The 22,317-nt window shown below is 54.9% G+C and overlaps 1 protein-coding gene across 1 annotated transcript; it reads left to right on the forward strand.

The window, feature by feature from the left end:
• The first annotated feature begins 17,709 nt into the window (after positions 1–17,709).
• Positions 17,710–20,133, forward strand: CXCR3 (C-X-C motif chemokine receptor 3). Its single transcript, XM_044911800.1, has 2 exons — positions 17,710–17,754; positions 18,838–20,133. The coding sequence occupies exon 2, from the start codon at positions 18,838–18,840 to the stop codon at positions 19,930–19,932; it is 1,095 nt and encodes a 364-aa protein (XP_044767735.1). The 5' UTR covers positions 17,710–17,754; the 3' UTR covers positions 19,933–20,133.
• Positions 20,134–22,317: the final 2,184 nt, after the last annotated feature.

Below are 22,317 nucleotides of genomic sequence, written 5' to 3' on the forward strand. Positions count from 1 at the left end.
TTATTTATTTGAGAGAGGGAGAGAGAGCACGAGCAGGGGGGAGGGGCAGAGGGAGAGGGAGAAGCAGACTCCCTGCTGAGCAGGGAGCCCGATGCGGGGCTCCTGGGATCACGACCTGAGCCGAAGGCAGCCGCTCAACCAACTGAGCCACCCGGGTGCCCCTCTCTCTTGTTTTTCTAAATCAACTCAATTTCGATTCGGCACCCCATCTCAGCAGAGTGTTGGGAAATTCTACCTGAGTCATTCTTGCAGTTCCTGCCTCCCCGAGATCAAGACTAGGTCTTGGAAACTTCCACAGTGCCTGACATCTGAGGAAGCCCCATCTAGTCATCGATTGTCTGTACTCTGTAAATTGCCACTAAGCCTTTCATTGTCCCTGTCCGTGGCTGCTTCTGTGGACAGCTAAGGAAATCTGCCAGACAGCTGGGAGCCCTTGTGTTTCTGTGTGAACGGGGCGGGGGCGGGCACTACACTTTGGGGAATCACCAGCTCCTCAGAGCACTGCTAGGAAGCAGGGTCTGGGGACCCACAGTGCTCTCTCTCCTCACCTGCCAGGCTAAATACCTTCCCTGAGATATCAAAGCAGTGAGGCTGCGAGAAGCAGAGCTGGCTTCACTTTGGTGGGGTGTGGGGAGAAAGGGGAAAAATACAAGAGGGAAAAATCCACCCTTGAGCCTAAGGTGCCTACAGAGATGAGCTGATTAGCTGCTGAGTGGGTTTATGAAAACTGATATAATATCAGAGTAAAGTGATACGGGAGCTTAGGATTTAAAAAATAATTTGAAAATTCCAGCATGCAATCTAACTTTAAAACATTTAAAGTGGCTTCTAGCCCCATATCATGTACTCATGGGACATCCACTTTTGCTCCTAAGAGGGAGACACTTTTCTTCCTAAGCCTGTGTGGTGGATGAAGTAAGATGACCACGTCCTACTCCCCAGAATTTGTGAATATGTTATATTACATGTCAAAGGGTACTTAAGGTTTGCAGATGGAATTAAGGCTGCTGATTAGCTGACTTTGAGATGGGGAGATTCTCTTGGATTATCTGGGTGGGCCAATACAATCACATGGATTTTTCTCTCCTTTTTTAAGATTTTATTTATTGATTTGACAGAGAGAGAGCGAGTGAGAGCACAAGCAGGGGGAGGGGCAGAGGGAGAGGGAGAAGCAGGCTCTCCGCGGAGCAGGGAACCCGACGAGGGGCTGGATCCCAGGCCCCCGGGATCATGACCTGAGTGGAAAGCAGATGTTCAACCGACTGAGCCACCCAGGAGCCCCTCACGTGGATTCTTCTAAGTGTAAGAGGGAGCCAGAGTGAAGGAACCAGAGAGATGGCAGCCTGAAAAGGACTCAGCCTGACATTGCCAGCTTTGAAGGTAGAGGAAGGGATCATGAACCAAGGAATGTGGGTGGTTCTAGAAGCTGGAAACAGATTCTTCCTTAGAGCCTCCAGAAGGGCCTCCTGCCAAGACCTTGATTTTAGTACAGTGGGATGCATTTCGGACTTTTGGCCTCCAAAAGTGTAAGATAAAATTGTGTCATTTTAGGGGCGCCTGGGTGGCTCAGTCGGTTTGGCATCTGCCTTCGGCTCAGGTCGTGATCCCGGGGTCCTGGGATCGAGTCCCGCATCGGGCTCCCTGCTCGGCGGGGAGCCTGCTTCTCCCTCTCCACCCTGCTCATGCTCTCTTTCTCACTATTGCTCTCTCTCTCCCTCAAATAAATAAATGTTTTTTTAAAAAAAATTTTTTTAAGGAATCGGTGTCCTCTCTTTGCCCTCCAAGCCATCTAGAAGCCAAGTCTTGACCAAAGAGGAGTGCTGACAGCTGTTGGATCTGCAAACAGGTCCTCCTTCCAGCCAGGTCTAAAGACAACAAGCTAAGGAGAAACGTTACTCTACCTATTTCTCTTTTTTAAGACAGGGGAACCCTTTCCCTAAAGCCATCCAGCTGATTTCTCCTTACATAGCATGGTCCAGAACTCAGTCGTCATACGCGGTTACTCCTGCCTACAAGGGAGTCGGGGAAAGTGAGTACCTGACATTGTCAACCTCCACTGTGGGAGAAAGGGTTTTCTAGTGGAAAAGAAGGAGCGGGGCATGGCTGTCAGGCAGACAACGAACAGTGTGCCAGAGCCACCGTCTGCCCAAGCTTTAGTCCTGCAGCTCCACGAGAGCATCGTGAGCTGAATATCTTGCTTCCTCCCGCACCAGCTGTGACACTTGGATTCACTCGGAGTTGTGGGTCTTTCCCTCCTTCCCACACTCCTGGTCCCATGACCCCCTGGGTTATGGTGCAGCCGCAACACACAACGGAGCGAGCCTCGTGTCTGAAACACCACTCAAATGAAGGTTTAATGCCAAGCCTTAGAGAAGGTTGATGCCTCTAACTTCTGAGCTTGTTGGGGAGGCTGGCATTCCTTAGAGGCAGCCAAGAAAGATAGGGAGTTTGCCCGCACGTTAAATGCGACGGAGCTTTCAAAAGCATCCTGCAAAGTTGTGCTTTCTACCTGTGGGGTAGCAGCAGAAGGGGCGGGTGGAAGGAGGGCTATAGGGCTTGTAAGAGATTGGCTTCTCAGACCTAGACTGGACAGAAAATTCCAGGCAGGCACTGGCCAGCTCTTCCTCTCTCCAGCACCTCCTGGGGGCTGTTTTGGTGATGCTTGTTCAAGAATAAATGGGCCCTGCAGGAGACCGGAGTGTTAGGAAGCCTTAGGATGCAGGACACAGACTGGGCAAGGAGGCCCCAACATCTTCCTTTTGGCTGGAAACAGGCACAAATGTCACCCACAGAGAGGAACCCAGCTATCTGGCCCCTGGGGCTTCTGCAAGATAAAGAGAAGGATTTTTCCAGGAGAGTCTTACCAGGGGGGGCCATTCCAACCTCCCAGGGGGTATAAACGGCCAGCTCAAAAGAAAGCAAGATTGCTAGGGCTGTTGGGTGTGGAAGGGTGGAGAGCAGGGCAACTGTGTCTTTGGGGACCATGTACCTAGCCAAGGAGGAGGATTTGCATTTGAATCCTGGCGCTGCCCTTTATTTGCTGTGTGATCATTCCGAACCTCACTCTACTCTCCTGAAAACTAATAATCCCTGCTCCCAGCAGCAGTATTCATACCAACCAAAAGGTAGCAACAACTCAAGTGTCCATCGATGGACCAATGGATGAAGAAAACGTGGTCTACCCACACAAGGGAATATTATTCAACCATAAAAGAGAAGGAGATCCTATCACATGCTACAACATGAATGAACCTTGAAGACCTGCTAAGTGAGATAAAGCAGTCACAAAAGGTCAAAGACTACATGATTCCACTTACATGAGGCACCTAGACGAGTCCAATGCATAGAGACAGAAAGTAGAATGACGTTTGCCAGGGGCTCGGGGGAGACAGGAATGGGAATGTGTGTTTAATGGGTGCAGAGTCTCAGCTGAGGAAGATGAAAAGGACTCTAGAGATGGATGTGGTGATGGTTGCACAAAATTGTGAATATACTTATGGCCGCTGAGCTGCGCTCTTAAAAATGGTTCAGATGGGGGCGCCTGGGTGGCTCAGGCGGTTAAGCATCTGCCTTCGGCTCAGGTCATGATCCCAGGGTCCTGGGATTGAGCCCCACATCAGGCTCCCTGCTCTGCAGGAAGCCTGCTTCTCCCTCTCCCACTCCCCCTGCTTGTGTTCCCTCTCTCACTCTATCTCTCTCTGTCAAATAAATAAATAAAGTCTTAAAAAAAAAAAAAAATGGTTCAGATGAGGGGCTCCCGGCCGGCTTGGTCGGTGGAGCGTGCGACTCTTGATCTCAGGGTTGTGAGTTTGAGCCCCACGTCGGGTGTGGAGATTACTTAAAATCTTTAGAAAAAATGGTTACGATGGTAAACTTTAAGTGATAGGTATTTTGCCATAGTTTTTAAAAATTGCATGCCGGCTACTAAAGTAAAAGCACTCACATTAAAATCGTTAAGTGTCTCAATTAAAGGCCTCAAAGAGCCTGATTCCACGTTGACATACAGGTCTTGCTCCACCCCATCGTTGTGGGGGAAGAAGGCTGAGGCACATGACAGGTAATAGTGTATTCTTCTTGGTATTTATAAGTATTCAACATATTCTAGAACTTTATTTTTTTTTTTAAAGATTTTATTTATTTATTTGAGAGAGAGAGAATGAGAGACAGAGAGCATGAGAGGGAGGAGGGTCACAGGGAGAAGCAGACCCCCCGCCGAGCAGGGAGCCCGATGCGGGACTCGATCCAGGGACTCCAGGATCATGACCTGAGCCGAAGGCAGTTGCTTAACCAACTGAGCCACCCAGGCGCCCTATTCTAGAACTTTAAAGTTTACACAAACTAGCTTCAAAGCTAGTTTTACCATCATCATCCCATTTTATCCTTCCAACATACCGAAATGATTGGACATGTTGAAGTTAATGTGATATTCTCTATGTGAGGAATGCATTGCCTAGCATAAAAAGGTATCTGTGATTCTTTGTCCCCCAAACTGGTTAAAATGGCAAGTTTTCTGTAATTTTTACAATGAGAAAAATATATATAACAGTAATACCTACCTGGTTTATCTCCCCAGGGACCTGGGGAGTTTAGGGAGATAGGAGATAGGAGATAGCCCTGGAGAGAGACCCCATCGAGAAAGGGAAGAGTGTTCCTTTTTGGCAGCCCCAACCTCAAAAAGGGCTCGGGTATCCTTTGTAAGGCCTCAGATCAGTTGGCTTGAACCTCACATTTAATACTTGAAAAAAAAACTTGGGCACCAAAAGCATTTGGCCTCTCCTAAAGGCCGGCTTCTCTCTCTGAGAGCCAGCAGAGTTGCTGACCACCCCCTACTCCGACCTCAGCAGCCATGGCCGGGTTGCCCTATCCTACTGGGCCAGGAAGGAATAGAGGCCACTGACCACCGGGGGGAGCCCCAGGGGTTTTTCTTAAAAAAAAAAAAAAAAATGTTTTTAAATAAACACCACCTCCTCTTTCTTCCTCCCAAGTCCTGGCAGCTCTCTGCTGATTCCCTATTTCCACCCACCAGCCTCGGCCCTGTAGTCTCCATCTGGGGACTGAGGCTCTTGACCATTGGTGGCTCCAGCCTTGCCTTCTGCTTTCTCTCCGCACCTCCCCCTTGCCGAGCATCCCCCCCCACCCATCCCACCCCACGGTCCCCACTCCCCCCAGGCAGCTAGTGTTCCTGGCACTTTTCACATCTGTTATTATCTCACTGAGAAGGTCAAGAGGGTTAATAATTGATGTCAACATTGTGAACTCTGTTACCACTCTTCAAGATAATATTCATTAACAGCGTTGTTTGAAATGCGCATCTCCTCAACACTATCTTCTAGTGGTTTTCCACTCTCGCTATGCATTACAATTACCTGGAGAGCTCTCGAAAGCCACCCATACCCAGACACCCTCCCCAGGCTAATTAAATGCGAAGCACAGCGCAGTCATTACTCTCCATCAGGCTAATTACCTCTCCACGTCTTTGTAAGCAGTGGGTCCCAGTCCTTGACCCACAAAAAGAATTAGCAGGAGAGCTCGGTCGATATCCAGCCCCATCCCTCCCGTGCTGAGGAGGGTCTGACAAGCTGTAGTATACTTTAAAAAATGTCAAGAAGTTGTTTCTTCCTGTACTCTACTCCCGCCTCCACCCCCATTCTTTCCAGAAGCGCATTCTTCACAAGTCATCATTTCTCAAAATACTCTATAGTGATAGCAGGGGAGTTGTGGGAAACCGAATGTCCAGTCCCAAACCCTGGAACTTGTGAACATTATCTTACCTGGAAATGGGGTCTTTATGATGTAATTAAGTTCGAAATTTTGAGATGAGGGGGACCTGGGTGGCTCAGTCGGTGAAGCGTCCGCCTTCGGCTCAGGTCATGATCCCGGGGTCCTGGAATCAAGCCCCACGTCCGGCTCCCTGCTCGGTGGGAAGCCTGCTTCTCCCTCTCCCTCTGCCTCTCCCCACCGCTCATGCTTTCTCTCTCTTTCTCACGCTCGCTCTCTCTCTCAAATAAATAAATAAAATCTTTAATTTTAAAAAGAAAATTTTGAGACGAGGAGACTCTCCTAGATTATCTGGGTGGGCATCAAATGCCATCACAAGTGTCGGTATAAGAGAGAGACAGAGGGAGGTTAGACCCACAGAAGAGGGGGCCATATGAAGATGGAGGCAGAGATTAGAGTGATATTGGCCAGCAACCACCAGAGGCTGGAAGAGGCAAAGAATGGATTCTCCCCTAGAGCCTCTGGAGGGAGTGTGGCCCTGCCGACACCTTGACTTTGGACTTCTGGCCTTCAGAATGTGGGAGAATAAATTTCTGTTGTTTTTAAGCCCCACGGTGCGTGGTCATTCGTTATGGTGGCCCTGGGAAGCTGATACAGAGACCGAATAAGTTTGGTAACTCTTGTCTTTATAGCTGAAACACGTTTCCTATGCTAACAGGCATTGTTTCCCAAGCACAGGCCCTGGACGAGTGCTCCCCAGAATGCGCCTTGTGCTAGGTCACATGCTAGCCAAGCAGCGGTGAACGGAACCCACAGCATGGCAGGCTGCGTGTGTGTGCAAGACGTTTATGCATGAGTTATAGCCACACACACATGCATCATGCATGAACCTACTATGCATTCGCTTATTATAAACTCATTCAATAAATGTTTATGAGCACCTACTGATGTATCAGAAATTATTCAAGCCACGAACAATGTAGTGATTTTAAAAGCAAAAATAGGGGCACCGGGTGGCTCAGTCGGTTAAGCGTCCGACTCTTGGTTTCAGCTCAGGTCATGATCTAAGGGTCGTGAGATGGAGCCCCGTGTCGGGCTCCAAACTCAGCAGGAGTCTGCTTGGATATTCTCTCCCTCTGCCCCTTCCCCCACTCACACTCTCGCTCGCTCTCTCAAATAAATCAACCTTTAAAAATAAAGAAATAGCAAAAATAAAAACATTGATAAAAATAAAAGGCGAAAACCATGTCTCTTGTGAAAGGTATATTCTAACGGAACAATCAGTCAACCAACAAAGAAGCAAATAAGTAACAGGCAGTGACTAATGCTGTAAAGAACATAAAATGAGCTGAAAGGGTAGAGAGGGATGGGGGTGGCTCCTTTAGAGCGGGTAAAGCGTTTCACTAGGTGATTCCCTACATTAATCGCATGGATCCGCTCAAGAACCAGTTTATCTTTCCCATGTGTGGTAGGTCCATTTCGCCAATGAGGAAACTGAGGCTCAGGGAGGTGAAGTGACCTGCCCAGGGCATCCAGTTGTCACGTGACTACTACGGGCCTGAAACCCAGGCCTGACAGACACCTATGACCTGCCTTTAAGGTCCACTTACCAGTAGCATGCTACATCGTGTCTGTACTCAGCTGGACTCCCAATGAGATCCTCCAGAAACCGCGTGGACCTTTCTACACCAGGACGGTGAGAAGGCTGGAGACTGGATTGGCAACGGGTACTTCTCGTCAGAGACTTGCCTTGCAGAATTCCTTCAGGCTGTTTCTTTCTCTTTTTTAAGATTTTATTTATTTATTTGAGAGAGGGAGAATGAGAGAGAGAGAGAGAGAGAGAGAGAGCACCAGTGGGGTGAGGCTCAGAGGGAGAAGCAGACTCCCTGCCAAGCAGGGAGCCCGATGCGGGACTCGATCCCGGGACTCCAGGTCATGACCTGAGCCGAAGGCAGTCGCTTAACCGACTGAGCCACCCAGGTGCCCTTTCAGTCTGTTTCTGTGTTGGGAAGGTAGGCACGGGGTACTAAAACTTCCTGCTCGCTCCCCTGGGTCTTCTCACCTCTCCTTTGTGTCCTGCCCCATCAGCTGTAGCCCTCGGGGCAGGGCCATGGGACCAAGATAAAGGGAGTTTTGAGTTTTTATGGCTTCAGGGCTCTGGGCTGCACTTCTGGGTCCTGGATGGTGGGTAGGATGCCGGCAGAGACCAGCCAAGCATTGGAAACTTGGGGTGTGCACGTGGCCCGGTTTGGCTGGGATACGGAAGGCCCAAAGTAGAGTGAAGAATCGGGCTGGGCAGGAGGCTGGGGCCAGATCACGGAACAGCCTCATTCTCTGGGCTGGCGTTTGCCAAAGCATGTGCGGCAGACAACTCGTGGTTTGGGATAGTAATAGCAGTGACAGGAAGAGGCGTTATATGAGAAAATAAAGGTTCCTTGCCAGGAAGGTGGAGTTCAAAGAGACTAGACAGATCTCCTTTTTAAAAAAGATTTACTTATTTATTTATTTGAGGGCGGCGGCAGGGGTTGGGGTAGGGGCAGAGGGAGAGGGAGAGAGAGAATCTCAAGCAGACTCCGTGTTGAGCGTGGGGCCTGATGTGGGGCTCGATCCCAGGACCCATGAGATCGCGACCTGAGCCAAAATGAAGAGTCAACGCTTAACCGACTGCGCCCCCCAGGCGCCCCTCAACAGACCTCTTCTACGCCGGACTTCCCAGACTTGACACGAGGGCAGAGGGCAAGCGGAGAGGCCGCCGTGGATGCCATCCTCGTGGTGAAGGTGGACAGAGACCCACTGGAGGCAGACTGGGCTGCAGGTGGCGAGTCAGTGCTGTGGACTCCAGCTCTGAATCACCTTCTGTCCCCTCCCTGCCACCCCTGCCACCCCCACTTCGGCTAACACTCTCCCTCCAACCTGTTTCCCTGCACCTACCTGCCCCCAAACTCTCTCTCCTCTTCCAACTCACTTGCTAACCCCACCGTCTCCCTCCTCCTCCTCACGTGTCCCACCCCGGGCTCCCTCCTATGCAAGTCCTTCTCCAGCTATACTAGAAGCTACAGTAACTTACAGATACTCTGGGCAGTTGTGTGAAAGACCTCTATTCACTAGCAAATATGCTAAAAATTCATCTGAATTCCACAGAGGGTTTGTCCTAAGCCATCCTCCAAAACAATCTAGAATTTTTTTTAAACATCATTTGCCTCTTTTTTTTTTTTAAGACCCAGACAGGCTCAGCTTTGAGTTTACCACACAGTTGGTTTCCGTGGTAACCACCACTGGTTCCAGACTCCTGTCCTTCATTTTCTGTGCTAGCACCCAGCTGTGGTGTGCCCGAGGTGCTTGCTCCCTTGTTCCAGGAAGGGGCCCTGCCTTGGTTCCTCCCCCACCCCACCCCAGTCCCTGCCAGGGGCTCAGCCACTCTGGAACTTCGGCTGGGGATTTGCATCATGAGCAGCACACCCCTTCCGCCGGGCCCAGCTGGGAGGTCAGCTTCAGGCTCCTCTGCTCCTCTTAAATTCACATCATGGCCTCTTCAAGCCCGAGGCGTAGAGGAGGGTGGTTGAAAGCGTGGACTTTGAAGCCAGACTGCTTGGTTTGAAATCCAGGCTCCGTCACTTTTTAGTCATTGAACCGTGGGCCGGTTACTTAACTTAGTTACGTCTGTTTCCTCATCTTTAAAACAGGAATATAAATAGAACCTATGTGAAAGACTTATTATGAGGATATGTATGTGTAATGGTGCTTTGAACAGTGCCTGGCGGGGCGCCTGGGGGGCTCAGTCGTTAAGCGTCTGCCTTCGGCTCAGGTCATGATCCCGGGGTCCTGGGATCGAGCCCCGCATCGGGCTCCCTGCTCGGCGAGGAGTCTGCTTCTCCCTCTCCCTCTGCTTCTCCCCCTGCTCGTGTTCACTCTCTCTCGCTCTCACATAAATAAAAATTAAAAAAATAAAAATAAAACAGCACCTGGCACGTCCTGTTACCTAAGTGACTGCTTAATATCGTTGGTGCCCGTCTGTGTCATCGTTGACAGGTATTTCGGCTAAGTCAGCAATTAACGTGGTATTGTGTGAGCGAGGAAACTGTGGGTACCACAGAGGCTATCTGGTGTCCCCCTCAAGCTCCTTTAAAGGCCTGACCCCCGGAAGCCGGGCCGGACTTGGAGGCCCGGCACACGCCGCACCCACAGCTCCGAGTAGACAGCCCACCTAGGCAGGCTCTTCTTCTGGAAGGGACCGCTCACCCCATTACCCATGAAGACTTGGGCACGGGGTTCAAAACTGGCTCCCTGGCCCCGCAGTCAAAGACATCAGCACTTTGACCAATTCTGCAACTAAGGCAGGGCCAAGGCTCGGGCATTCCAGTTTGGGGTGTGCAGTACCTCCATGCAAATGAAGCTGCCCCCATGGGTGTGGGAGGCTGGGAGCCACAGCGAGGCGGGGAGCTAACGAGTCACACCTCGCACTCACCGCGCGCCAGGCAGGGGTGTGAGCCCATGTACCCAGACAGCCTCCTTTCATCCCCAGAGGAGACCGAAGCACAGAGAAGGGAAATGACCCGCCCAGGCTCACACGGCCAGCAAATGGCAGAGCCGGGACTCCAGTCCAGTCTGTGCCACGGTCCGCGTGCTCACCTGCTCCGCCACACTGCCTCGCGCGGGGCCAGTTCAGCTCTGACCATCCCGCACCGATGGCTGCGCCTGCGTACGGGCCTCGGTGCCCGGGTGGAGAGCTGTGGGCTCAACACTAAGAGGAGGCAGGGTCTGGACCCGCAGCAGCCCTGCCCAGGACATGTGGGAAAAGCCCCCGAGGCCAATGCCCCACCCTGTTGGGATTTTAGGAGATCTCTTTGGCTAGCTGAGGAATTTTCCAGAAGGCCCAAGAGTCTGGGCGGGTGGAGTCCTGACCGGATGGGGCCCATCACCAAGGGGCCTGGTGCAGGCTCCCAGGAGGAGGGCAGCTTCAGGCCCAACTGGGTACCCTCCGAGGTAAGGAGCCAAGGAGGGACACTAGTCAGTAGTGTTTGCTCAGGCTACCTTTGGGGTGGGCGCACCGGAGTTTCCAGGGTGCATCTTTTCCTCCCCGTGGGAGCCCAGCAGCAGCCAAGAGCCCCAGCCCAGACTCCAGGGAGAGCGGAGTCCACCTTCCCGGCAGCGGCCTCGCCCAGTTTGGCAGGCCTCCTTCCATTTGGGAAGGAGGCCACTGGCCACAGCCAGGGAGCCTTTTTTCCCCAGGCAGCCTTGGCCCCCCACTGTCTTCACGCAAGATTTCTAAGCCGCTCGTGGGAATAGCATCGGATGCCAAACCCATCCTGCTTGAGGGAGATTCCTTCAGTAACTTTTATATCGATAGAATATCACACTGAGAGAAAAGCTGCCAGGAGAGCACAGAGAACTCCCTGATACCCATATCAGCGATTATTCACGTCTTGCCTTGTTTGCTTTATTCTTTGTGCGCCTTCTCTCGCTCTGCGTATTCGTTTTCCAGGTTGCACACGTGATAGCCCTTTACCCCTAAATATCGCAATGTGTATTACCTACAAACAGAGCCTTTTTTTTTACATTGTCGAAATCAGCAAAATAGCACGGATATAAATAAGGTTTTTCTCTCATCTCCGGGCCATATTCAAGTTTCACTGACTGTCCCAGATTTTTAGCTTAATTTTATTTTCCTTTTGGAAATAAGAAATTAATCCCTCAGCTAAGACGTGAATAGTCTCTGTGTAAAACCTTACAGATAAAGCCAAAGTAGTCCTCTTGGCCCACCACCCTCGATCCCCGACCCTCAAACCTTAAAAGGTATTATAGTGTCGTAATGGATAAGAGCATGAGGTCTTGGGCGCCCGGTGGCTCAGTCGGTTAAGCGTCTGCAGGCTGCTTCTCCCTCTGCCTGCCACTCCCCCCTGCTCGTGTGCTCTCTCTCTCAAATAAATAAATAAAATCTTTTTTAAGCGTTTTTTTGTTTTGTTTTGTTTTGTTTTTAAGATTTAAGAAGCAGGCTCCCCACTGAGTAGGGAGCCCGATGCGGATCTCGATCCCAGGACCCCCGGGATCATGACCTGAGCCGAAGGCAGACACTTAACGACTGAGCCACCCAGGCGCCCCATAAATAAAATCTTAAAGGAAAATAAGAGCATGAAGTCTCTGCCACTTACTGGCTTTGCGGCTTTGAGCGAGTTCCTTAAACTTTGTGCTTCTGTCATCTGTAAATGGGGATGAAAAGAGTAATAATGTCAAAGCTACTACGTGATTATGGTGATCAAAGTAATTCACCCCAACAAAGCTCCTAGAATAGCACCTGGCACGGGGTTATGTAATCAGTACAGGTCGGCTGTTCTTCTCCTCCTGTCTGACCTTACTCTGTGGGGCAACCCAGGGGAACGCAACCACCAAACGGCGGGCCTGCCAATGGCTTTGTTTCCAAGGGGCAGCCCAGCTCCCCGGTGCAGAGGGACATCCCCCATCTGTTCACGATGGGAGCACCTGGGACTCAAGCAGCCCTCGAGGTCAGGCTTCCACAGTCGGATCTGTGGGCATTAGCAACGTTGCCACCAGTACCTCTGCTGAGGTGGGCGTCCCGGGCACGGGGCGGGATGGAGACAGATGCACGCTGAGCCCACGCGTGGGCAAGTTTCCAAGCCAGGCCTTCCAGGGCTGGCCTGCAATAGGGCGGCGAGTTCTGGGAGCCACACAGCCTCTCCTGGGGGCGTTGCAAAAGGAGTCTGACCCGTGGCAGATGTTTGCTTGGTCCTCCGGGCCTCTCATCGTGGAGATTCTGACGTTCCTTCTCCCTGGTAAGGGGGGAGGAACAGGGTGAGAAGAATGGGGATGTGGTGAGCTTTACCAAAGCTCACTCTAGGACACAGGATGCCTGGTTGGGACGTTCGGTGAGGAAGGCGTGGCTCTCAGAAGAACCAGTCCTTGAGGGCGCCTGGGTGCCTCAGTCGGTTAAGCGTCTGCCTTCGACTCAGGTCATGATCTCAGGGGTCCTGGGATCGAGCCCCGCATCGGGCTCCCTGCTCGGCAGGGAGCCTGCTTCTCCCTCTGCCTGCCGCTCCCCCTGCTTGTGCTCTCTCTCTCTCTCTCTGACAAATAAATAAAATCTTAAAAAGAAAAAAAAGAAGAGAAAGAGAATCCAAGGAACAAATTAAAAAATCAGGCATCAGCCAGAGTCTGAAAGCATTTAAAGCTAGAAGAATATTCAGCTTTCTTCTGACATGCCTACAAACAGAAAAATTTCATGTGGTCACACTCTAAAATTTTAAGAACAACAACAACAAAAGAACCAGTCCTTGGGCAGCAGTGTGCTTTCTGGGGGTTGGGGGGCTGCGGGCAGGGGCCTCCAGCCCCAAAAAGCAGAAGAGCATATTAGAAAGAAGCCTGGATAGGAATCTTGTCACCAAGCCTACTGGCCAACCAGCCTGGGACAAGTCACTTCGCCTCTCTGAACCACCATCTCCATTCCTCAGGGGAGATCATGTGGGGGCACCCGGGGGGCTCTGTCGGTGAAGCGTCCGACTCTTGGTTTCGGCTCAGGCCGGGATCTCAGGGTCGTGAGGTTGAGCCCCACGTTGGGCTGCACACTGAGTGTGGAGCCTGCTTAAGATTCTCTCCCTCCCTCTCCCTCTGTCCCTCTCCCCTGCTTCTAAAAAATAAAAATAAAAGACACGTGTGTATGAAAGTAAAGGTTTGCTGAATGGGAGATATTTCACGTACCAGTTCCCAGGCACTGCTGCGGCTGGGATGATGGGAAGGTCATTGTGCTTGGGTCCTGAGCTGTTCTCCAGCCTCCTCCCACCACCCTCCTGCTCTCACACGTGCCTGCGTTCCCAGCCAGACCGACTGCGCCTGGGCTGACAGCCTCTTCCTGACTTCCTTACCTTCACACCTGCTGTTCCCACCACCTGAATCGCCTTGACAAATGACGGCAAGATCCTCTTGCCCTGGTCCCAAAAAGGATGAGGGCCCCCGAAGCTTGGGAAGTCACCCTCACGGGCCTGGACTGCGTTCACCCCAGCCCACGGCCCCAGCACTCAGAATGTTCTTGCCTCCCAGTAGGGCTCAGAGCTGCAGGAGACAGCCGTGGAAGAGGGTCAGGGAGCGGGGCTGGTCCCCAGTCCCGGGGCCTCCTTGTGACTTAAGTTCTTCTTCTCTGGGGAGAAGGGCCAGCCGAAGGAATCCCCAAGTCCCAGCCCCATCTGGGGCGGACCCGCACCCCTTCCTGGGGCTAGCTAGGACTCCTCTTAACTGCGTGTAAGAAAGGCCCGACCACAGCCGAGGCCACTGCCTGAGCCCCGCAAGAAGCTCGGGCCTCGCTGAGCCTGATCCCCCCGCCAGCCCGGGGCTTTTGGAGCAGGGTCCCAAGGGGCATGGCGAGGCAGCAGACACTGAGGGGAAGGAAGAGGAAATGGCCCCCTTCCCTGGCCGGCCCGACAGAGAGCTGTAGAGGCCCTCCTTCCTGTGAGGGCCTGGGCCCAGGGCTCAGACCTCGGAGCCTCCCATCTCCCCAAACCACAGCCCAGAGGTGTGAAAGAAAGAAAAAAAACAGGGGGATGGGTGGCAGAGAAGAGACAGGTGCACATTTCACACCTTGACCACAGGTGGGGCCCGGAGCAGCTTCGCTCTGACTAACTTCCTCCTCAAGCTTCCCCACTGGCTGCTCGGGAGGGCAGAGGCAGAACTCTGGGTGCAGGCTAGGTGGGTCTCCCCGAGGGCTGGGCCCGCCCCTGACCTGCTCTGCAGGCTGCTTGGGACAGGAGCGGACCAAAGCCCAGAGGCATCTGAGCTTGGAAGGAAAGCAGCCGTCCAGTGCGCACCTGCCCTTGTGAGGCCCGGGAGGCGCTGCTGTGGGAAGGGACCCGCCGCTCACCGGGCACCTGGCCCGGGCCGCGCACCTGCGTATGCCTAGCCGGCCACGTGGCAGCCCTGCCTATCACACACGCGAACTGGGCTTGTCCCTGCTTCTCAGAGGAGGAACCTGAGGCAGAGAAGGGGCATGATTTGCCTGACATGACACAGCATGGAAGCCAGAGGGTTAGGCGAGGGCCGCCCTTTCTGGAGGCCACCGCGCCGCAGGCCCCGCAGGGCAGCGCACTGCACCCCGGGGGCTCCCTCGACCCGATGAGGCTCCCAGTCCCTCCGAGGGTGTAGCCAACCTCCCCGTCGCTCAGCATTCTCCGCTGTGCTCCTACCACGCACGTGCTGGGCCCTGGCAGGGACCTTCCAGCCCCCGTGAGCTCTGTTCATCCCATGAACAGCCCTGCTGAAGGGGCCGGCACGAAAATGGGTGTGTCTTTGTCCAAGGTCCCCCGGCTGGAGCAGGGGCGAGTCCGAGCTGGAGCCAGACAAGTTCGGGCTTCTTCCCACTCCATCATGGCCACGCGGGAGGCTACGGCCCAACTCAGAAAAGCTCTCCGCACCTTTTCAAACCTCGTGCCCGACCTTCTCTCATTTCTCCTCGCCAGCAGCCTGGGAAGGTGGGGAGCATGGCCCCCACATGACCAAAGGGGACTGGGGGCACAGGAAGGGGGCCAGGGATGCCTAGACTTTGAAATGGCACGCGGCCCCGTGACTTCCCAACCTCTGTTTGGAGGCCCCACAGCGGGTGGTCCACTTTGGCCCACACAAGCTGTTTCCGAATCCGTTGGCTATTTTTCCTCACCGTTTCATACCGAAAAGATCCTTTCAATACCAAAAAGGGGATGAAGGACCTCATTGCAGAATACGAGACCCTCCTTTCAGTCGAATCTTCAGACAGAGATTTTTGTTAGCCTCACTTCTTGCTCACGGGCCGGCAGCCAGAAACGGAGGTCCCAGCTCCTACCCTTCTTCCTCATTCTGCAGGCAGTCAACTGCCAAGTCCAGCCCGTCCCAGCTGCCGAGGCTCCTGGAATCACCAGTCCCGCCCACCCGCACTGCTCCTTCCGACATCCCCCGGGCCCTCAGCTCCTGCTGGCCCGGACCTTGTGGGCGACAAGCTGTTTAGAGCAAGAAGAGTCCCAGCTTCTGTCCACAGAAGGTGGAGAAAGGGCCCGCTGCCTTGCAAGCGTGTGTCTTGTCAAGAAGTTTGAGGCAAATTCCAGGCCTGAGCCTGGAGGCTCTGGCGAAGCCCTCTGACTGAAAACTAGACCCCAAAGGACTGGCTTTGCCTCAATCTCTCTCTCTCTCTCTCTCTCTCTGTGCCTCTCCTTTTCGTCTGGGTGGGAGAGAGGGAAAGAGGAAACTGCTTAACAAGACGCAAGCTAGGGGCAGCCTTTCCCTGCGGATAAGGAGAACAGGGCAATAGGGAGGGGAGAAGGGGGCAGAGGGCCAAGGGCCAGGAGGGGAGAGAAACTGGTGCAGCCCCAGTGTATTCTTCCCCAACCCTATCCTCCTCCCTCTCGCCCCAGAAGCGACTACTCTCATGAATTTGTTAGTGTCTCCAGTCCCTGTCTTATTTTTTAAATTTTTTGTTAAGAAAATGTGGGGCTCGGACTCACACCCCCGAGATCAAGAGTTGCACGTTCTACCGACTGAGCCAGCCAGGCGCCCCTCCAGCCCGTTCTAAACTTCTAGAACAAATAGCTGCCTCCAAAACAACATGGTATTGTTTCTTGTGTGTGATTTCTAGAATTTACATAAGTGGTGTCCAGGTCTACATGATGTATTCTATAACTGGACTTTTCCACCGTGTGGTCATTGGATTTTTCTAGCCACAGCCACGTCAAAATATAGAGCTTCGGGTCATTTTTTTAAAAGATTTTGTTTATTTATTTGAGAGAGAGAAAAGCAGGAGCAGGGGGAGCGGCAGGCAGAGGCAGAGGGAGAAGCAGGCTCCCCGCTGAGCGGGAGCCCGATGCGGGGCTCGATCCCAGGACCCCGGGATCATGACCTGAGCCGAAGGCAGACGCTTAACCCACTGAGCCACCCGGGTGTCCCAGCAGGTCATTTATTTTTAACTGCATAAATATATCCTAGCTTATCCACGTAAAAAGACTGAAGGCAATGGGATGAGTGGTAAAAAGAGAGACAGCCGTGGTTTCATTCCCAGCACCCAGCCTTACTTGCTGCGTCTGCTGAAGGCCTTCCCCCACCCCCACCCCGGTTCTGGATTAGCCTTGGGGATAACCCCCCACCTCACAGGGGCGTTGTGTGGTTTGAATGAGGCAGTGTCAGAGAAAGCACCTAAAGCACTGTCTAGCACATACCAAGTTCATTACTAGTAGTTCCCTTTCTTCGGCCCCTGTTGACTAGCAGGGAGGGGCAACAGTGGAAGACTAGATTCAATGTGATGGAGTGCTTTAAAATATTTTCATTTTTAGGGGCGCCTGAGTGGCTCAGTCCGCTGGGCGTCTGCCTTCGGCTCAGGTCATGATCCCGGGGTCCTGGGATCGAGCCCCACATCGGGCTCCCTGGCTTGGTGGGAAACCTGCTTCTCCCTCTCTCTCTGCCCCTGCACCCCCCCCCCCCCCCGGCCCCCCCCCCCCCGTCCCTGCACTCTCTCTCTCTCAAATAAATAAATAAAACCTTTAAAAATAAGTAAATATTTTCATTTATCGGGAAGGTTCATCTCTTTTACAGACTGAAGACGTTTAGCCATGCAATCTACAGTCACGCACGGATCCGCTCCAGCCCGGGGCCGATGAAGGCGAGTCCAGGTGCATCGAGCATTGACTATCCCAGTGCGGGAGCAGCGGTCCGTGCCCCTGGCAGCGGGGCTCCCCCCCCCCCCCCTTCCCAGACATGCCGCTTCTCCTTCGGATCTCTCCCCTCAGAGGCCCTGCCCTTCCCCAGACCCCAGGCTGTCTGGTTCCAGGCTGGCAGCCAGTTCCTCCAGAGCAGCTTCCCCTGGCCTCGGGGGAATGGCTGGAGTAGAAACTCCTGCGGCCTTGGGTCTGGGGAGGTCTGGTACAGACAACCCCATGGAAGAGGCTGCTGCCGAGAATCATGTGAAACCCTCACTTCCTCTGTGTAGCGCGAGTTCCTGACCACAAGCACCAAAGCAGAGGGGCAGGCAGCACACAGCCCAGCAGCCAGAGTACCAGCCCCGCGACGGTCCCGGAGGTAAGCGCTGCCCCAGCAGGCCGGGAGGGACACAGGTACGCCGCTCAGAGCGCAGAGCCCGGGATACTAGAGGAAAAGTCAGGGCTGCCCACCCCCCAACCCCGCACCCCGAGCCGGGGCCACCTGGGGGTTGGGTGAGTAGACAGACAAGGCAGGGGTTGTGGTAGAAGGAGCCCGGGGCCAGGGAATTGGGAACCCACCGTGGCCCCCGCCTTGTGCGGGACCGCGGATGAGTCCCCTGTCCTGTCTGGCTCTGGTGCCTCCTCTGCAAAATGCGGGCCGTAGAGGCTCACCCCCGACGGCCTCCAAGGCTGCCTTCAGCTCTGAGTTAGAACTTACTCTTCCATGCGGGACTGAATTGGCACCGAGAAGGCTCGCGGCTCTGGGGTGGTTTGCAGGCTGATGGGGTAAGGAGTAGTTCTACTAGAGTTGGGCTGGGGCAACCCCCAGTGGGTGGCAGGTGGCCTCCGCGTTTGGAAAGGGAAGAACAGGAGCCGAAAGCATGTGATGGGGGGCGGGCGGAGGGGGCTTCAGTGATTTGTGGAGGGGCCCCCTGGGGAGCAGGAAGTTGGGGTCCCTAGGCAAGGGCTGAGGAGGGAAGTAGAGGGCCAGCGACTGACTAAGAGAGGGGACTGTGGGGAGGTGCCTGGGGAGGAAGGTGGTAGAACTAGGCGTGGCCGGGGAAACAGAAGGGTGAGTGGTGAAGGAAGAGCCGGGAGAGGGGAGAGGGGGCAGGGAGGGCGCTTGGCATGGGAGGGCAGCTTTCCCTCGGGCGCACAATGCCCGGGCTGATGGGGTGGCCCAGAAGGGTGAGAGAGAAGCTGGCTTCGAGATGAGAATTTACCCCACCCCCCCCAGCCACGGAGGTCGGGGTTGCGGGGGGCGGGGGGCGGGGGGCGGTGATGGCCAAGGCCTGGCAGACGAAGCTCTGAGTTCGGCAGGCGAGGCCTCGGAAGAAAGGCAGGACCGGTGACGGGGGACGGCCCCGGCGCGGGGCCTGCCTGACAGAGGGGCCGCTCGGAGCAACGCTCCAACGGTGAGTGCCAGGCCTTCACGTGGTCCGCTCCCTGCCTCCGTCCGCAGATGAGCGAACGCCAAGTGTTCCACGCGTCCGAGCTCACCTTCCTCCTGGAAAACTGCAGCTCCTCCTATGACTACGGGGAGAACGAGAGCGAGTCCTGCTGCCCGTCCCCGCCGTGCCCGCAGGACTTCAGCCTGAGCTTCGACCGCGCCTTCCAGCCGGCCCTGTACGGCCTCCTCTTCGTGCTGGGGCTGCTGGGCAATGGCGCCGTGGCGGCCGTGCTGCTGAGCCAGCGGACAGCGCGGAGCACCACCGACACCTTCCTGCTCCACCTGGCCGCGGCCGACATACTGCTCGTGCTGACCCTGCCCCTGTGGGCCGTGGATGCCGCCAGCCAGTGGGTCTTCGGGTCTGGCCTCTGCAAGGTGGCCGGGGCCCTCTTCAACATCAACTTCTACGCCGGGGCCCTGCTGCTGGCCTGCATCAGCTTCGACCGCTACCTGAGCATCGTGCACGCCACGCAGCTGTACCGCCGGGGGCCCCCGGGCCGCGTGAGCGTCACCTGCGTGCTTGTCTGGGGGCTCTGCCTCTTCTTCGCCATCCCCGACTTCATCTTCCTGTCGGCCCACCGCGACGAGCGCCTCGACGCCACCCACTGTCAGTACGACTTCCCGCAGGGGGGCCGCACGGCCCTGCGCGTCCTGCAGCTGGTCGCGGGCTTCCTGCTGCCCTTGCTAGTCATGGCCTACTGCTACGCCCGCATCCTGGCCGTGCTGCTCGTCTCCCGGGGCCAGCGACGGCTGCGCGCCATGCGGCTGGTCGTGGCCGTCGTGGCGGCCTTTGCCCTCTGCTGGACCCCCTACCACCTGGTGGTGCTGCTGGACACCCTCATGGACCTGGGGGCCTTGGGCCGCAACTGTGGCCGGGAGAGCCGCGTGGACGTGGCCAAGTCGGTCACGGCTGGCCTGGGCTACATGCACTGCTGCCTCAACCCGCTGCTCTACGCCTTTGTGGGCGTCAAGTTCCGAGAGCGCATGTGGGGGCTGCTCGCGCGCCTGCGCCGCCCCGGCCAGAGAGGGCACCAGCGGCAGCCGTCGTCCTTCCGCCGGGAGTCGTCCTGGTCCGAGACCACGGAGGCCTCCTACTCGGGCTTGTGAGGCCGGATGCGGGCTCTCCTTTCGCCACGCGGCCCCGGCCTCCCCCACAGCCCAGGCTCCTCCCTCCCTCACCCCGTGGCCTCACGCCCCACGCGCGCTCCAGGGTCTCCCAGGGAGGCACCCCTCCTCCCCACCCCCACCCCCCCCGCCGCCCTTGCTGCTCCTTAGCTGCCACGCCCCACTGCCACCTCGGAGGCGGCTGCCCAGAGCCCCACGGCCCTTCTTATCCAGTAACTAGACCTTGGCCTTCCCCATGTTCGGGGAGCACGAAGCGGAAAGCATAGTAGAGGGCTGCCCCTATGGGGCCTTGGCCTGGGCCTCCAACTCAGCAGCGACTGTAGCTGTGGTCCCCAAGACCTGTGTATTTGCTCCTGGTGTTTTTGATGCCTAAATTCTGCTTACAAGGTTGCAATAAACAAGATAATCAGGCCCAGGGCGTGTTCGTGGCGCATCATTACAGCCAGCCCGGCCCAGGCTTCGGGGATGAGTTTCCTGCTTTCCTCGTCTGGCCCCAGATCTGTGCCAGCCAGCGCTGCTTGCGTTAATGTCTACGTCGAGCCTCCTCTGGGCCCTCCTGGGTGCCCCTGCCCCTCACGGGGAAGCACCTGGGTGCGTGGGTGTGCGCTAAGTTACCCGGACTGGCCGGCCACTGTAGAGGCATAATTTGGGGACGGGCCTTCACACATGAAGACCTAGTCCCCACACTCCGGAAGCTTAGGCCAGCAGGGACGATGTGGTCAGTCTAGGCCACGAGGCAAAGGAGTGGCTCACAGACCATGAGCCCAGCGCTCAGAGCCCTGTGGCTGCAGCCACCGAGGAAGGCTTCCTGAAGACAGAAATGAGCAGACCTGAAGGGACACGCGGTAGGGCCAAGGGCAAAGAGAAGGGAAGACGGTATTTCTGGGCAGAAGGGAAGGCACTGGCAAAACGTGGGCAGGCTGAAAACTGCAAAGCTTATCAGACCGGGAAGTGCTCCCAACTGGCTAGAGTTAGGGGTTCAGGTAAGGGAAGGGTTGAAAATAATGAGACTCCAAGTTGGTTTGGGATCAAGTGATGGTATCCAAGGATCCTGCTAGAAGGCTGCAGCCAGCTGTTCACGTGAGAGGGGGTACGGGCTCCTTCGGGGATAATGACATTGGATCGAAGCAAAGCACCCAGGTCGGATATGGCTTGCTAACAGTCATTAGCACACAAGCCACCTGGGGGCATCGGGGGGGCACTACAGCTGAGGTGGAAGCACGTAGAGGAAATGACCGGGGCTCCCCAGAAAGGTAGGCGGCAGGGCTAATGGGTTAAGACCTTCCCTTTGCAAGAGTAGGAACCACTGCGCTGTCAGTTCCCCCTCATTAAGCCACCAACGTGCCACGATCCAGTTTCGTGGGTCAGCTGGGCCTTTGCCAAGACTGCAAACGTGGCTGGAGGCAGCAGGCCTGGTAAGGAGGCACCTGAGGATTTAGCTAGGGAAGCTCATAGTACCCTGGGCCCACACCCAATCCCTTAGACTTGCGGTTAGGCTTCAGTTCGCAGCCACGAAAAGATGAAGCATCTGCGAAATAACGGGAGGATGGAAGGAAGGAAGAAGGACAGAAGGTATCAGTGATGTCCAGTGATGCTAGATTAGTATCGATGTTTGTGGCAGGCCGAGCAAGATGTCCACCCTCGAATCCCCAGAACTCGTGAATAGGCTAACCTTCCATGGCAAAAACGTGGCTGAGAAGCAAACCTTAAAATAAGATTCTCTTGGATTATCCAGGTGGGCCCAATGGCCTCACAAGGGTCCTTAAAAGTGAAAGAAAGGGAGGAGGAGGGAGAGGGAGGGTGAGAGAGAGACAGAGAGAGAGAGGGAGATGTTGCTGGCTTGAAGGATGGAAGGGGGCCACAAACCAAAGAATGCAGGTGACCTCTAGATGTTGGACAAGACGAGGAAACGGATCCCCAAACCCCAGGGCCTCCAGAGAGAAACACAGCCCTGCCCACACCTCGACTTCAGTCCAGTGTGGTCCGCATCTGACTGCTGACCTCCCAAGCTGTAAGATGACCCATCTGTGTTGTTTTAAGTCACTAAGCTTGTGGTAATTTGTTAGGGCAGCAGTAGGAAATGCATACAACGTTGACCCCAGTCTGCATCCCAGCTATCTCCCAGGAGTGGGGAGGCTGCCGAAGTGCTTACGGGCAGTCACAAAATTCCTAGACAAGCCCAGAATGGAGAGTGCTCTTGCAGACACACTCTGGAGCACTTCCGAGGTCTGGGGTCTTGGACGAAAGACCTGAGGGCCGGTTCTACGCGAGGCACAGGTTGTCAATGAACAGACCCCGTTAATAAGCAAATCGCAGAAAACATTTTATTTTTTTTGTCTTAATAACAACTACATTGGCTCAGTGCGG

Source organism: Neomonachus schauinslandi, chromosome X (assembly GCF_002201575.2).
Source record: "Neomonachus schauinslandi chromosome X, ASM220157v2, whole genome shotgun sequence".
NCBI lineage: Eukaryota > Metazoa > Chordata > Mammalia > Carnivora > Phocidae > Neomonachus > Neomonachus schauinslandi.

What these genes read in the sequence shown, in the direction of transcription:
- CXCR3 (XM_044911800.1), top strand. Translation starts at nt 18,838, where the DNA reads ATGAGCGAACGCCAAGTGTTCCACGCGTCCGAGCTCACCTTCCTCCTG.